This window comes from Mus pahari, chromosome 9 (assembly GCF_900095145.1).
Source record: "Mus pahari chromosome 9, PAHARI_EIJ_v1.1, whole genome shotgun sequence".
NCBI classification, from domain to species: domain Eukaryota; kingdom Metazoa; phylum Chordata; class Mammalia; order Rodentia; family Muridae; genus Mus; species Mus pahari.
The window spans coordinates 43,072,525-43,089,430 of record NC_034598.1 but is presented as its reverse complement, the minus strand read 5'-3'; the positions used below and the strand labels follow the sequence as shown (position 1 = coordinate 43,089,430).

At 52.8% G+C, this 16,906-nt stretch overlaps 1 protein-coding gene across 1 annotated transcript; it reads left to right on the top strand.

The window, feature by feature from the left end:
• Positions 1-1,320: 1,320 nt before the first annotated feature.
• On the top strand, positions 1,321-13,774 carry Rrp1 (ribosomal RNA processing 1). Its single transcript, XM_021205021.2, has 13 exons — positions 1,321-1,540; positions 3,067-3,149; positions 3,420-3,477; positions 5,160-5,245; positions 5,928-5,989; positions 8,433-8,562; positions 8,649-8,713; positions 8,826-9,193; positions 10,529-10,608; positions 11,427-11,524; positions 11,693-11,712; positions 12,215-12,331; positions 13,170-13,774. The coding sequence occupies exons 1-13, from the start codon at positions 1,408-1,410 to the stop codon at positions 13,358-13,360; spliced, it is 1,491 nt and encodes a 496-aa protein (XP_021060680.1). The 5' UTR covers positions 1,321-1,407; the 3' UTR covers positions 13,361-13,774.
• Positions 13,775-16,906: the final 3,132 nt, after the last annotated feature.

Sequence of the window (16,906 nt, the reverse complement as noted above, 5' to 3'; positions counted from 1 at the left end):
CTGATAGTTAATATTAGTAGTTTAAGATAGCTTGCCTAGGGCTGGAGAGATGGCTCAGTGGTTAAGAGCACTGACTGTTCTTTCAGAGGTCCTGAGTTCAATTCCCAGCAACCACATGGTGGCTCACAACCATCTGTAATGCGATCTAATGCCCTCTTCTAGCATGACTGAAGACAGTAACTCATATAAATACTCATATAAATAAAATAAAGATAAACAACAAAGATAGCTTGCCTAAGTCAAAGAAACTGGGATGACTTGAAAAATTGTGGCCATAACATTGATGTGGCCTATCAACTTTTTTGTTATTCAGTAAATTCTGATGTTATGGAAAGTACAGACTTGTCTACGTTCCTGTCATAGTGCTTAGACATGCCCTCTCTCACTCCAGTTGCTTATTCCTCTTCAGTCAGACTTTGAACAACCGTCCATCTTTTCCAGCATCTAGCTTTTCAAATACAGCCATCTTCCTTGCCTGACACTTTAATCCTGGGCTTAGCTGGCCTATGGTGCGGCAACGAACTGGGAATGTTATGGTACCACTAAGTCCAAATGTCCACTGGTCTTGGGAATTTCCCCAGCAAGTCATCAGACTTCTGGTGGTCTTGGAAAAACACCATGGTCACACCAATGAAACCTGTAATTGTTCCGTATTCTAATCTGACATTTCAGAACTTAGGCGATATGGAAAATTTTCCCAATTGTGTTCCAAATGATTGTCACCACACATTTCTTGAACCAGGGCACACTCAAGTTTTGCACGCTCACTCTGTTTTCTCTAGTGTGTGTATTTGCCTGCCTATCTTCATGATAGGAGCCTGTACCCTGTCCCATAATCTGGATCATGACAGCCTTCTTGCTTTTCTCTCTCCAGGAAAGTGGATGTTTTACAAGAGGCTTGGTGGGGTGGATTTCCCTGAGGACTAGGGTGTTAGGGATCAGGGAGAGTGTTTCGGGTAAAGCTCATAGTTCTCAGCGTTGCCCGGTTCACGCACACATGCAACCTCCCCCCACCCCCCAACATGGCTCAGGATGCTGGGCCAAGGGCAGCTCCACGCAGTCCTGCTGAGTGTTACAGTTGAGGACAAGCTGGGCCACATCACGATCTTCTTATAATACAGCCACTCCTGCTGCAGTAAAGAGGAGGGCGAACCCAAGACAATGCTTTAACCCTCTCAAGAATCAGAGATGACCCAGGCTTACACCAGGCCATCTTCCTCCCTGCGGGGTGCAGTTGCGCCTCTGGGCCACTGAGAGGCGGTAGCACACGCCGGCATCGCCCAGGACGTTTGACGTCTAGCTGGGTGGTGTCGCCTCGGTGTGACGTTACCGTGGTGACGCGCGCGTGTCGTCACTCGAGCGCCCCAGCGGAAGCGTCCAGTGCGTGGTCTCAGGGTCCTCCTCACCATGGTTCCCGGAGTGCCGCTCCCGCCGGAGATCCAGCTGGCGCAGCGCCTGGCGGGCAATGAACAGGTGACGCGGGACCGCGCGTTGCGGAAGCTGAGGAAGTACATCGAGGCCAGGTCGCAGCGGGCGACAGGTACGCGGGCGGGAGGGCGGGCGAGCTCCGCTGCGTGGGCCCCGCAGGATCCGGCCTTCGTCTGCGGTTCTCCTGGCTTAGGTTGACACGATCGGACTGCGCACTTTTCCTCCTCCTGTAGCTTGCTGGTGCTCTTCCGCCGGCCTTTACCGGTGTCCCTTGTTCTTAAAGGTGTGTCCTCGACACCCGGTTCCCAGGATGCGCATTTTGCTGAGCGGTTTCTATGCTTCAGGTCCTCGGTGAGCGACCCCCTTTCATCAGCCTCCGCGTCTCTTGGATATCCCTCCGCAGATGCAAATCATAGATTCCCTGAGCAGTGGTTTGGCCGAGGTTACGGCTGTATGCTATAGGTAGTGTCCCAAGGCAGTTTTCCACGCTCTAGTCAGAGAACCTCAGCTTGGGGAATGCGCCTCGCCAAATGGTGGTGATGTCGTTTGCTTTTCGATATCCATCCGCGGATGCAAATTACAGATTCCCTGAGAAGTGGTTTGGGCGAGGTCAAGGCTGTATGCTTTAGGAAGTGTCCCAGGGCAGTTTTTCACGCTCTAGTCAGAGACCCCCAACGTGGGGAATGCGTCTCGCTAAATGGTGGTGATGTCCTTTGCTAGCCTGAATGAATAACTTTCACCGTTTAATCTCTGAAATGCCATATAATAGCTATAGTCCCTTGGTCTGACACTGGCTTAATTAATCACTGCGTTAACAATGGGCCATCACTCGGTTCCGAAAGTGTTGAGGAGGTTCTGAGTTTTAACCCTGTGGGACTGATAACCTGTCTGCTGGTGCATGAAGTTGCTGGGGGGTTGGGTTCCTCCAGGCACCGTTATGGCAGTTCTGTTGGAGAATGTTTTGAGGTAGGGGCTGGCTGCCCAATCATATTATTGTTTTGGTTTTTTTTGGTTTTTTTTTTTTTGGTTTTTCAAGACAGGGTTTCTCTGTATAGCCCTGGCTGTCCTGGAACTCACTTTGTAGACCAGGCTGGCCTCGAACTCAGAAATCCGCCTGCCTCTGCCTCCCGAGTGCTGGGATTAAAGGCGTGCGCCACCACGCCCGGCCCATATTATTGTTTTTTTAAAGACTTATTTATTTATCTATTTATTTAATGTATATGAGTACACTGTAGCTGTACAGATGGTTGTGAGCCTTCATGTGGTTGTTGGGAATTGAATTTAGGACCTCTGCTTGCTCCAGTTGGCCCCACTCACTGAGGTCGGCCCAGCTCACTCAGTCCCTGCTCCGTCTGACCCAAAGATTTATTATTATAAATAAGTACCCTGTAGCTGTCTTCAGAGGTACCAGAAGAGGGCATCAGATCTCATTACGGATGTTTGTGAGTAACCTTGTGGTTGCTGGGATTTGCACTCAGGACCTTCGGAAGAGCAGTCAGTGCTCTTACCCGCTGAGCCATCTCTCCAGCCCCCAATCATATTATTGTTAAGAGTAATTCAGTCAGTCGTGTTTCCTTCCTGGCTCGGGAAGGTAGGTCCCAGGGCTCACTGAGTCTCACCATTGCTCTTGTGCTGCAGGTGGCTTCACCCCAGATGAGCTGTTAAAAGTATGGAAAGGATTGTTTTACTGCATGTGGATGCAGGACAAGCCCCTCCAGCAGGTGGGTGGCCGAGAAGGTAGCCGAAGAACCCTCTCAGGAGTTGGTGGGGGACTGAGGGACATGTGTGTAATGCTCCACCCCCACCCCTTAACATAGCCAGCACTGACTCCTGCTGTTTATAGAGAAAGGGATGTCTCCTGCATAGTAGGTCTTTTGCAAGCAAGGAGCCAAGGCCAACTGGTCCTTTGAAGTGAGAGGGCATTGGTAGTGTTGGCTATCAGAGCCACAGTGCTTCAGGGCCTGAGGGTGTGCTTCCTGTTTCCCTCACAGGAAGAACTAGGAAGGACCATTGCCCAGCTTGTCCATGCTTTTCACACTACGGAGGCACGTGAGTACCCAGCGGAAGCCAGGCCCGGCCCTGCTGACACCAGAGTCACTGAGATCCAGAGGGACCGATGCAGTAGCGTGCTCTCAAACCTCACACAGGCTGCAGGGAGACGGCTGTGTGGATGCTCTTGGCATGGAACACAGCCCAGTGCCCAGCCAGCTTCCCTCAGTTTACCAAACAGACGTGACTAAAGAGTGAAAGGCAGTGGTATGGCCTATGACAGCCGGTGTCACGATCCCTGTGGTGTTTTAGCTGATGACCATGACACCCTTTCTCTTAAGTACAGTGGTCATCAAGCCTCCTAATGCCGCTGTCCTCTAAAAAGTTCCTCCTGTCAGGATGCCCCACCCCCACCCCAACTGTTAAGATATTTTCATCGCTACTTTGTAACTGTAATTTTGCTACTGTTATGAACTGTAATGTAAATATCCAATGGCCCTAGGTGACCCATGTGACAGAGTCATTGGACCTCCAAAGGGGGTGAAGACTCACAGATTGAGAATTGCCGTCTTTGGGTGTTTTCTAGCTCCTGTGTTTCCCATTCCTATCCCGAGTCCTGCCTACCTGATGGAATCACTTAGGCAGCCTTTAAACATCCTGAGATCCAGACCCTGCCTCAGGGCAGCGTAGCCCTGGGCATAGCACATCTGAGTCCTCTTTGTGCTGCTTTGAGGGCAGTCCTGACAGGGAAGCCGGATGCTCCTGCTGGCTCCAGTCCTCAGCAAGCTGGGATTTAGCTATATTAGACTGAAGCTGGCAAGTTGTGGGATACATGCACACCTCAGTTTGGGAGAATCCCTCCTCCCACCCCCCTTTTTGAAGACAGGTTCTTACTGTGTCTCTCAGGCTGGTCTCGAACTTGGGATCTTCCTCCTTCTACTTCCCTGGGCACTGGCATCTCGATGTGTATCGTGGCTTCAGGGTCTCTTTAACTGTGTGTAGAAGAGACAGATCTGAGCTCCCTGCTCTCTAAGGACTGGCAGCTTTGCAGTGACCACCTGGTAATCTGGTGACCAGGCCACCAGGACTAAGACATACAAACAGCGCTTTGCTGGCGGAGAGTTTGGTAGAGAAGCGGAGTTGCCTTCCTTGTGTCCCAGTACCAAGGCTGCCCAGGGCTGGGTCCTCCTGCCTTACGGATGGTGCCTTCTCTGGTTGACTCTGAGTAGGTGGGTCCACCCTCAAGACCTGCTTTAGTACCCTGAACATGGCCCCTCTGTTCACTCCAGGTACGTTTTTGAAGTGCCAAGGGTTTAGAGCTTCTCTATGAGATTTTAGGGGCACAGTTCAGACTCTGCATCCTATATCTGACTCAATCTGTTCCCTGCAGGGTTAATGGATCTAGTTGGGCAAGCGCCAGGTCTCTGCCTACAGTTCTGCTGAAGGTCTAGCTTGGGTATCAGGAGGGCCTTAGTCCAAGCCAAGGCAGGGACAAAGAGGCCTAGGGAGGATATGTCCCCAGTAGTCACTCCTTTCCCAATACTCCCTTCTTTGTGCATTTGTTCAGAGAACAGAGTGAGCTTGATTGAGCGTGTTTTGTGCCCCCCAACCCCCGTGGAGCCTGGAAACCCTCACTTCTGAGCCCTGTGAATGAATGAGGGAGTTCTGTGGGTTTGTGATGTCCCCCCTCTCCCTCCCCACGGCTCTGGTGTTGATGTGTGTGTCCTCTCTCTCTGTCCTAGAGCACCAGTTCCTGAGGGCCTTCTGGCAGACCATGATCCGGGAGTGGGTGGGCATTGACAGACTGCGCCTGGATAAGTTCTACATGGTGAGACAGTGTGGCACCAGAGCAGGTGACCCACAAGCCCCGGGGTGAAGGACTCGGCCAGGCCTGGTTTGCCATGTACTTGGATGCAGGGCTGCTAGAGCTCGGAGTACCCCCATCTTAAGGGCCAGTAAGAGTTCAAAGCAGGAGCCTTGCCTCAGCCCTCCTAGAGGAGGTAAAGCCATTCTGACCACCAGTGAGCCCTGGGCCCAGCACAAGGCAGAAAGGGGACTTAATCACCCCTATCTGTGAAGATCCTCTTCTGACTGGGGACTTGGCCCTTGGTCTGCAGTGTGTCGCCTGCTTTCTTTCTTCTCCTGTGTCGTGCTCCTCTCGGCCAATGAATTGCTTTACAAGGCCCAATTCCTTTTTTGAGAGAATTTTTTTTTTTTTCAAAAATTGTGAGGCTCAGCTGTAGCCTTGGCTTTGTAGTAACTCCGCCTCCTTTGGGAAGAGCCCAGTGCATGCCCAGACCATCCCGATCAGCTCTAGTCTGTAGTTTCTGCTCACTCAGGTGAGCCTGGCTTTCCATTGCTCACGAAGCCAAGTGCAGAGCTTTGATCTCCAAGGCCCAGTCATGCCCTTTGGGACAGACAAAGGCCTTACCCTCAGGAGGCTTTGGGACACAGGGAAGCTCAATGGGTTGGCTGTCTTCTTACTAACGTGCGTTTCTTTTGTGTCCTAGCTCATGAGGATGGTCCTCAGTGAGTCACTGAAGGCTGTGAAAGTCCGTGGATGGGATGAGAGGTGGGTCCGCCCTGAAAGTCGGACTCCCAGCTCCCAGGCAGCTGAGGGACGGGACCTCCATCTTGTGGCTCATCCCAGGAATCCCGAGGTCCTCTTGTGATGCCTTGTTGTAAGCAGGTGGCCTTTGCATCACTTGGTAGCACAAGTGGTGCTGAATGAAGATAATTTTATGAAGTGAAATGGTTCAGATGATGCTGTCTTCTCCAATTGTGCCATCCCAGTTTTCTATAGTTGGGCAGAACCGTGTGCGTTGGTCATAACACGTGTCCTGCCAACTGCCAAAGGCAGTTTAAAAAAAAGAGATTTATCTATTTTATGTCTATGAGTACACTGTAGCTGTCTTCAGACACACCAGAAGAAGGCGTCAGATCTCATTACAGATGGTTGTGAGCCACCATGTGGTTGTTAGGAATTGAACTCAGGATCTCTGGAAGAGCAATCAGTGCTCTTAACCTCTGAGCCATCTCTCTAGCCCCCAAAGGCCTCTGTTTTAACAGGTGTATGGTGTGGGCAGTGCTGCCGGTGGCCATTGTTCATCTGGCCCCTTGCTTTTGACCACAGTGCTTAGGTGGGCTGGCCCATGTCCTCCAAGCAATGGTTGGCTGTGTTCCTATCTGATCTTGACTTCTGTGGCTGCAGTTTCCACTCCCCTGGGCTTCTACTCCTGGCCTCTGGGACACCCAGGTAGAGAGCTAACCCCTAGGTGCTGCCTGCTCACCTGACTAAGCTTGGGCAGCAGGTTCCAAGCCTTGTGGTAGCCAGAGTCCTACACCACAAAATGGGCTTTTGTTTTTTTGTTTGTTTGTTTGGGGTTTTTTTTGGTTTTTTGAGACAGGGTTTCTCTGTTTAGCCCTGGCTGTCCTGGAACTCACTTTGTAGACCAGGCTGGCCTCGAACTCAGAAATCCACCTACCTCTGCCTCCCGAGTGCTGGGATTAAAGGCATGCGCCACCACGCCTGGCCTGAATGTTTTCATGTGACCTGTTTTGAAGTACGAGGAGTAAGATCAACCCCAACAGTAGTTGACTTGGAAATCCTGCAGAGCAGTGCAGGCGTGTCTACATGGCACCCACAAGGAGGTTTTTTTTTTTTTTCTTTTTCTTTTGTTTTGCCCGGGTGATGGTAACAAGAGGAGAAAGGCCAAGACAAGAACTTTACATGTGATTGAAAGTTGTCAGCAGTGCTGTCAGAGAGCTTGCCTGGGGCCACCAGGCAAGATCAAACATCCACTGTGAAAGCTAGACACACACACGCGCGCGCACGCACACGCACACGCATACCCCCTCTACCTCCGCCTCTACTCAGAATGAGTGCATGCTGGGCTGGGCTGGGCTGAGTGAGCTTTTCTGCTTCAGGGCTCTCTTGCCTGTGGTTTTGAGCAACTTCTTTTTTAATCGCTGTTGGGGACTTTGAGACCTGTGTTGTCTCTTAGTCATTTCAGGGCTCCATTGTAGGTTGCTAGTGACTTACACAGACTTTATGGTGACATGTTTAATTTGGTTAGTGTTCTTTGATTTACTGTTGCAACTTCCTAGTGGTAACAGTGTTGAAGGGCCCTTATCCCTCCCTGGCCTTGGAAGACAAAACATTCAGTGTGTGTGTGTCTGATGTGGTACAGCCTGGCTCAGGCGTTCCCGGTGTTTGCCACGTAGAGTAGTGTCATCTGGAGCTCCCCTAACTCTGGTCTCTCGCTGGGTTTTATGCCTCATTTTGCTGTTGGCTGCCTTCCCCCTGAGCCTGGTAAACTATCGCTTTTCCCTTCTGGGGTTGGTGACCATTTACTGGAGCCATCCAGGGGTTCCCTAGGCAGCACGTGCCACAGTTCCAGGTGGCACTGAGACTACACTGTCACCCGATTAGGAGTCTCATGTGCACCGAGTGCCAAGGGCTCCTTGTCCTCTGGTACTAGCTCCAGGGCTCTGAGACAGTGTAACCTGTGTGCCTGGGAGGGTCACAGCTGCATAGCTTCCTCATGCTGCCAACCAACCATCATACGGCAGGGCTTGGGGAGCCCGTCGGGGGCCTGTGGCCCCAGCCCTTGGTGGTACACCTTCCTCGTTGCCTCTGGTCTGTCCTGATGTGATACCTTTTCCAAGCAGTGAGGATCGGCCAGCAGAGCACCTCAGGGGCCATATTTCCACTGTGTCTTAAAGATACAAAAGGCCTATGAGTATTCCGGTATATTCGGTAGTATATTTGTGGCCAAGAGCCAGACTCCAGTGTCACATGTCACACAGACCTGAGCCAGCAGGACCCCCTTGTGCTGCTCAGACCCAGAGCTACCTGGGTCTCTGCATATGGGTACGAAAGGTCAGGTGTGTTCCTGGATGACCGTACCTGCCTGCACATGTGTGTTCCTGCCAGAACCCATGTAGAGAGCGCGGGGCACCACAGACCTGAGACCCCATGGCAGCCACACTGTTCTTTCTTTCTCTCTCTTCAGACAGATTGAGCAGCTACTGGAGCTGCTAACCACGGAGATACTGAACCCTGACAGCCAGGCCCCCAGTGGGGTGAAGAGCCACTTCCTAGAGATCTTTCTGGAGGAACTGGCCAAAGTGGGCGCTGCAGAGGTGAGGCGGGTGAGGGTGAGGGCTGTGGCATACAGTGCATGTGCCCAGCATTTGAATACACTTCCCATCTCTTGGTTTCCCCACAGCTCACCGCAGACCAGAATCTGCAGTTCATCGACCCCTTCTGCCAGATAGCAGCCCGAACTAAGGAGTAAGTGGTGGGCAGCACCCCTTCCCCTCAGGCTGCAGTGGCCATTGGCCTTCCATGTTGTGAGGGTAGTGTGGTATGCTAATGAGTTCTCTGACCTCTGCTTCACCCTCAGTTCCCTGGTTTTACATAAGATCATTCAGAGCATCTTTCAGACGATTGTGGAACAGGCTCCCTTGGCCATAGAAGACCTCATGAATGAACTGGACGCACAGAGTGGAGAGGGTGAAGCATCAGGTGGTGATGATGGTGAAGCGTCAGACGGTGATGATGGTGAAGCGTCAGATGGTGATGATGGTGATGCGGCAGACAGTGATGATGGTGATGCAACAGACGATGATGATGGTGATGTGGCAGACGATGATGATGGTGACTTGTCAGATGGTGATGATGATGATGGTGATGATGGTGATGGTGACAGTAACAAGTCCTCAGAGGGTGAGCAGGGTCTGCAAGACACACCACCCAAGAAGCTGCCTGCAGGTGAGGGGCCCCAGCCTGTCCTATCCTAGGCTCTTGCTGGATTGTTGCAGCTGTCTCTGGGCTGTTCTCTGGAGAGCACCGTATTGCATGGCATGAAGAACATTTGGTTTACACTCCTAAGTCTGTCTCAGCACTTGACTCCCGGCTCCCAGCTTCTAGCTTGGTTCCTAGAATGCTCCTACCTAAGGCTCTAGTGCTCCCTGGATCCTGTGTGGTACCCTGACCTCCCTGTTCACAGAGGAGCATGCATCCTGGTTTGTTTGTGGTTTTGGTGGTATTGGGGATGGAACTCTGGCCGTAGGCACTAGGAACTACTCTAACCTTGTGTCAAACCCAAGCCCTTCCCTGTTCCTTCCCCTAGACCATCCGCTTCCATCAGTCACCTTTCCTCTGTGCCCCTCAGCCCTGCCCTGCCCCTGCCCGCCAGACAGTTGGCATCTGACCACAGTGCAGTGAGGGACAAATGAATGTGCTGCACGCTCTCCTTGTAAATGGCCCCTCACAGGCTCTGGGTTTGGGCCAGGCTTCTGGTTGCAGTGGCCCTAGCTTGGTTTTCTTTGTCTTGATACTGTGGTCATGGAGTCTCAGTGAGGGTCCTCTTTCAGCTTTGGTGGCCCCCTTCTTGTGGGTCAGCAGGCACACTGCCTGGCATCCTGTGTGTCTTGCCTGTCTTTCTCTTAACTTCTCTTTCTTGGTAGCCCAGGCATCCTAAAAGTTTCTCAGAGGAGACCCCTTGATGCCTGCTTGTGGCTCATCAGCCACTCTGCACAGCAAACCATCCTGCAGCTGTTGTCCTTGCCAAAGTGTCTCACAGTACTGTTGTTGTCCACAAGCCCTTCACTTAAGGCTATGCTAAGTGGGCTGTGGGGGCACACACCTATAACTGTAGCACGTGGGAGGCTGAGGCAGGAGGATTGCCCACGTTCAGGGCTATCCTGGGCTGTCAAGGGAGAACCAGGCCACTGGAGCTAACACAACAAGGCCCTGTTTCAACTCTGCTCCACACCAGGAAGGCACTGCTGGCACAGTTCTGAGCACACAGCTCAGCTCAACTCAGTGTTCTGAGCTAAGCCAAGCATCGCTCCAGTGGTCCCTGGCCTAATCCACTGCTGGGATACCTGCAATCTGCCTTTGTTGCCCAAGGCACCTACTGACCTATACCCTTCTCCTAGGATGCCTTTCCTCATCTCTACACTCCCCCGTGAGACCAGCTGCTTGTCCCCTCCCCAGCCTGTGTCAGTGCACAATCAGGGTCCTCAGTGGCTTGGTGTTGGTATTGGGGCACCCCTATACTAGGTATGGTACCTTGAGTTCAGTTTCCATATTTGTTCTTAGGCACCGTACATAGGGCTGGCCCTGAGGCAGATAAGGAGCAGGCGTGGGATGACGAGGAGAACACTGGCCCCGTCCTCCAGGTAGGCATCCATGTCTGGGCCACACGGTTAGCCCCACCCTCCAGCCCCACTGTCAGAGGGAAGGACAGCAACAGGGATGTGCAGACAGCCTTCCTGGAGGCTGGCTTTCAGGGAAGGATGGGTAACAGGCCACTGGGCAACTCCTGGTCGCTGCTAAGAGATTGATGCCAGGGCTAAGCCAGCCCGCTGCCCTCCTATGGCATTCCTTATGCTTTAAGCAGGTGGCCTGCACCACTAGGTCTGACTCTACTGTTGGGGTGCTGGCCTTGAACAGGGTAGCACAGACTTAGTGATCTGCATTTGGGTCATAGCTCTGAGTCAGCTCAGTGGGTCAGGCGGATCGGAGAGGGCAGCAGATGCCAGTAAGGTCAGTAAGTGCCGACAGCCGGTCACATGAGTCGGTTTGGGTATTATGGGTTACATAGGATATGTTGATGTGTTTTCATTTGGTTTCTTCCTACATGTCTGCTCTGGCTAGTTGGGAGTTAAAGTCAGAGGGACTTTAATCCCTGCACTCTAGAAGTAAGCTCTATGCTAGCCACACAGTAAGACCCTGCTGCAAAAAGAAATGGAATGAAGTTGGAGAGCAGGCCGCCTTCTGAAGTCTGATGCTTCCTGGGGCAGGGGTGATGCCTGCTGGGCGGTAGTCTGTGTCTGCAGGCTTTACTGGCAGATGCTCAGCAAGATGAGTCTGTCCCGTGGCCGAGCAGAGAGCGCCTGTGAGGGCCATGTGTCTCCTCAGCCTAGGGAGGTGGGGTTTTGTGTTCGGTCATGTGGACACAGACTGAATCTTGTATTTCTCACATCTTTTGAAACAGTTTGACTACGAGGCACTTGCTAACAGATTGTTCAAGCTCGCCAGTAGACAGAGCACCCCTTCTCAGAACAGGAAGCGCCTCTACAAAGTGATCCAAAAGTGAGTCAGGAGGCCTGCCTCGCCTCACCCCTGCTGCCTCCCTCATAGCAGTCACTGCCTCTCGTATGTGTTGTCCTGTGAGGTGGCCTGAGCAAGGGGAAGTCAGGAGCTGGTCCCCCATTAGGACTAGACTAGCTGAGTCCTGATGTTGTCTGTCTTCTCTTTCAGGCTACGGGAGCTGGCTGGAGGTGAGGACCTAGTAGCCACTGAGGTGGTCCCCCCACTACACACATGTGCATTTGTGTGCATGTGTGCACGCAAGATGTCTGCGGCGGTCTGTGTCTTGGTGGGGAAGGGCTGGGCTCAAAGGCTCCACAGCACTCACTATTCCTCTGCTTACTGAGGGACGCTGCCTGCAGGCCACGAGCTCGTGTCCAGCATTTGGAGACAAAGCTCACACCAGAGTGTTTGTGTGTTGTGCGTGTGATGGGTTTTACCAGTGCCCACGAGTCCCCACTGTGCGTGTGTAGCTTCATGCGCTCCCAGCATAAGCTGTACTGCCCAGCTGGGATAGACAGTGGCATGGCACATGTGCCTCAGGTTGCCTCCGTATTTCCCTGGCCCTGAGCTGGGTCTGTGGGGACCATGATACGGTCATTGCTGAACACGTGGAGTCTGGTATGTGAGCGGGCCTGGCAGAATGGAGCTGATCCATTCCTTCAGCACCTTGACTGCCACCCTGGTTCTCAGGCACTTTCCCTGAGGATGATGTCCCTGAAAAAGCCTACAAGAAGATGCTGGAAGGGAGGAGGGAACGGAAGAAGAAAAAGAAGCGCTTGCCCAAACCTCAGCCCCAGAATAAGGAAGGTAGGATCCTGGGAGGCTGGCTCACCTCCCTTGTCTCCCCTGCCTGCCTGGGGACCACCCTCAGCCCTGGTGCCTGTGCTCTGGCTAGACCGCCTCTCTTTGACCCTCTTGCCATCTTTAATGAGAGCCTCGTCTGTCTCCTTAGTGGTCCTGAAACTCTCTTCCCATGTAACGGTTAGTTTCAGGTCTTCTAGCCTGGCCTTCCTGCTGTGTATGTGCTAGTATATGACACTCTTGCTAAAGACTATCCAGGACCTGCTGTGCATTGTTGGTGACCCTACCTGAGCTGACAGTCTTTTCATGGGTTAACCTGGTCATATGCTAACCTAGGATCTGCCATCTGCCCTGCCAAGGGCCACTGCATTCACCCTGTCTCTGGCCCAGATATCTCCACACTGAGGCCCATACATATTGGTCCCAGCTGGGCAGTATCTTCTCACCAGCCTGCCCTTGGCCTGGCCCCAGCCTCAGCCCAGACACCGTCTTTCAGCTCTGACCAGCAGGTTGAGTTAATGTCTGCTGGTCCTGGGGTACGGCCCCTGGCCCTCTTGTGGGATAGCCATCTCTACCTCTCCCCCGATCTGTCTTCACACCCTGCTCCATGTCTGGACCCTTCATCCTGCCCTCTGGCTGGTCTTTCTGGAGATCAGTTCCTGAGCCCAGCCCTCCCCAGGATCATCCTGGTACCCAGGATGAAGCTCACACAAAATGGGTGCCCCCTGGTCAGCAGCCATAGCTGGTGCTGTCCCCAGTGCTGGCACTGCAGTTAAAGAGTCAGGTGACTGAAAAATGCCATATTGTCCCAGCAGTTTGCTCACATGCCTCACTTTGTCCACAGCGGGGAGTGAGGCAGAATCCTCAAGTGCAGACCCAGGCCCAGGAAGGAAGAGGAAGAGGAGCAGGAAAACGAATGAGAAGGCTGGCCAAAGGGGGCCTCCTGGAAAGAGGAGGAAGCCCGGGGCTAGAGCAAAGGGGGCTGGGGCCCAGCAACCAAAGAAGAGGAAACAGTCATCCCAGAGTGCAGAGTGAGGTGCACAGCCCAGGCTGGCATGTGGTGGAATGGGGCAGGATAGTTGGGCATGCTCCTGCAGCCTCTGGATGCTGAGGTTCCGAGTGTCCGTCCTATAGGGGAGGAGCAGGAGGAGGACGGAAGAAACTCTTGGTTTAGTCCCAGCCTTTAAGCATGATCCTGCCTCAGAGCCATGACCTGCATCTCAGAAATTCACTCCAAACACTCCGCATTTCACTTGTACATATGCTATGGCCATGCCTGATCCTAGCCAGAGAGGCCAGAAGATCAAGACTGAGTCCAGCCTGGGGTGCAGAGTGAACCCCGTCTCAGCTTCCTCCCCATAGTAAGGAAAACAAAACCAAGTAACTGTGTGGTCACTGTTCCTCCGCCCTCAGCTGCCCACAAAATAAACTGCAGGTCCTTACAGCACATGGCTACTTGCTTCTCCCTTTTTTGGGTGTGTGTGTGTGTGTGTGTGTGCGCGTGCGTGTGTGTGTGACATGCTCTGTGCCCCTATCTCAGACTTGCACTGTTGAGGGTTTTCAGGAGGTTCCTGAGACTGAGGTGACAGGGCCATGGCAGGAGAGCCTAGCTGTTGTCACCACCTCTCTTTGGGACACTGTGTACACAGCATTTATAGAGACCCCAGCAGGTGGCCTGGACATGACCTGACTGGGCTCTTATTCTGAATAGAGCAGACTCAGGCCCTGCCACTATGGGCTTGTCCCTCCCTTGGGGTCACTACTGGGGCAGCCAGGGCTGCAGGAGGCCAGGTGAGGGGTCGTGGGAGGAAGGACAGTGCCAAAGCATCTCTTCCCCTGGGGGTTGTGGTGGCTTAAGCCCATCTCAGAGTGCACCGGAGACAGCATTGGGTGGTGTGGGTCACCATCCTGAGAGAGCTGCTTAGGACAATCACTGGGTATGGTGACACCCTGGTTCTGTGGCTCAGCAGTAGCAGCCCGCTACTGAGCAAGGCCCTGGGTTCCACGCCTGTGTCCTGGGCAAGGCCTGCAGCCAGTGCCACCATGTGAAGCACTTCTGTGTCTGCAGTCTCCTTAGTAACTCCAGACATGAATCACCAAGTCCCCCGCCACTGACTGTGGATCCTGACTGATGGAGACCAGTCAGGCAGTGCTGCGCACACCAGAGGATGGCATCATCTGTGTGACAGTGGCCATCTTCAATCCCATGTGCACAGCTCTGAGAGCAGACACAAGGCACACCACCCACCCACTGTCTCATTCGTGGGTTATCAGGATATTCTCAGAACTGGGCAGCCGCCAGCATTTACACATCAGTTATGCCTGGTGTGCTTTGGCCAGCACCCCTCCCTGGGCCGGCAGCCTCTGATCTGCATCATGTGGTGGTGGGTGGGGGGGGCTGGGGGGGCTGTTCTGCACATGCACACTTGGAGTTGTGCAGTGACACATGGTCTTTGCATTTCACTGAGCTGTTCTCTGGGCTCGTGCATCTTTACTGCTCTTGGAGGAGACACCCAGCAGTGCAGCTGCTGGAGCAACTGAAGAACCCATAGGCTTTTCTGCAGCTTGACCTGTTGCAGGCTTCCGTATGACAGCCCCCGCTCCCAGTGTGACCCTCACCTGTCAGTCCATGGCTTGACCTCCTCCATACAGCCCCAGACTGTGGGAGTGAACCAGGCGACCCAGCAGTACCTCCCGTTCACAGTGTCCTGTTGGGTGTGGCAGTTCATGTGGATGCTCACCTGGCTGCCTTGTTCTTTTCTGGCCAGTCCAGTTGATCTAAGGAGGAGATGGACCAGGAGAGGCTCTGCCTCTCTGATTGTGTGACCAGAAAACAGGCCCCTCCCTAAGCCCATACACACATGAACACATACACACATGAGCACACAGGAGAAAGGGAGTTCCTTGGTACTGATGTGGGGGTGGGGGTGCGTTCCAGGACCCCCACAAACACTGAGCATCACCAACACTAAAAGTCCTCCAAACTATCTTCACAGAACCCCATACACCTTCCTATGTACTTCGTGTTCACCCATGGTACAATGCAAGAGTCTACACCAGTGGCTGCCATGCTGTGTTAAAGGAAATAGGGCGGGGGGGGGCACATGGAAGTTCAGTGCAGACCATGCTCTATGTGAAATGATTGCTTTTGAACAGTTTGCATCTACAGGTATTTGAGTCCCCAAGTTGAGAGCCTGTAGTAGGTATGGAGGGGTGGACTGGATGTAATTTATTTTTAATATTTCTCAAACCTGGTGGTGGTGGTGCACGCTTTTAATTCCAGCACTCAGGAGGCAGAGGCAGGAGAATCTTGAGTTCAAGGCCAGTCGAACAAAACAACACACACACACACTCTCTCTCTCTCTCTCTCTCTCTCTCTCTCTCTCTCTCTCTCTCTCTCTCTCACACACACACACACACACACACACACACGCACGTGCACACACGCATGCACACACACACACCCCTTTCATTGCAATGATGTCTGAAGGCCACAGAGCAGGCAAGAGCCCAAGCCAGGGATGTTATAGCTTAGATCAGCTCTGAAGGCTATCCTGGGGCCCTGAAGGTTTTCTCTTAAGGTCACCAGGTGATGAATCAAGAGGACAAGAAAAGCCCCACACACCTCACACCACTCACAGAGGAGGGTTGCCTGCTTTATTAAGAGCCTACTGAATTAAATATCAATCTCATCTATTTCAAAACTTTCTTAACTGCCCCACTGGTTTTGATGTGACCCTCATGTGAGTCTGTGCCCAGAGAGGATGCTTCTGCTGGACCCAGACCTCAGGAACCTGGTCCTCAGGCCTGTTCACATTCTCCCTTTCTCTGTTAGACTCCTCTCCACAGGCTCTGACCAAACCTCAAGGTTCTATTCCTGGCTCCACAGCTCCTTGCAGAACCACCCACCCAGGACCCACCCCTTCCTTACCTGCTCGCTCAGGGTTTCTGTTGCTGTGGTGAACACCATGACCAAAAGCAATGTGGGAAGGAAGGACATCAGGGCAGGAGCCTGGAGGCAGGAGCTGACAGAGGCCATGGAGGAGGGCTGCTTACTGGCTTGCTCTCCATGGCTTGCTCAGTCTGCTTTTTATAATGCCATGATCACCAGCCTGGGGGTGGCACCACCCACAATGGGCTGGGCCCTCCTACATGACCAGGAAAATGTCCTACAGGCTTGCCTACAGTCTGGCCTTTCAGGGGCATTTCTCAATTGAGGCACCCTCCCTTCAGACAACTATAGCTTATGTCAAGTTGGCAAGAAACTAGCCAGCAAAACAGACTGTCAACTTGACAGAAATGTCACAATTAAGCCACAACCTCTTTTTTTTCCTCACACATTAATATCAGCATCTGTACTGGCTAGTTTTGTGTCAACTTGACACAGCTCGAGTTATCACAGAGAAAGGAGCTTCAGTTGGGGAAATGCCTCCATGAGATCCAGCTGTAAGGCATTTTCTCAATTAGTGATCAAGGAGGGAGGTCCCCTTATGGGTGGTGCCATCTCTGGGCTGGTAGTCTTGGGTTCTATAAGAGAGCAGGCTGAGCAAACCAGGGGAAGCAAGCCAGTAAAGAACATCC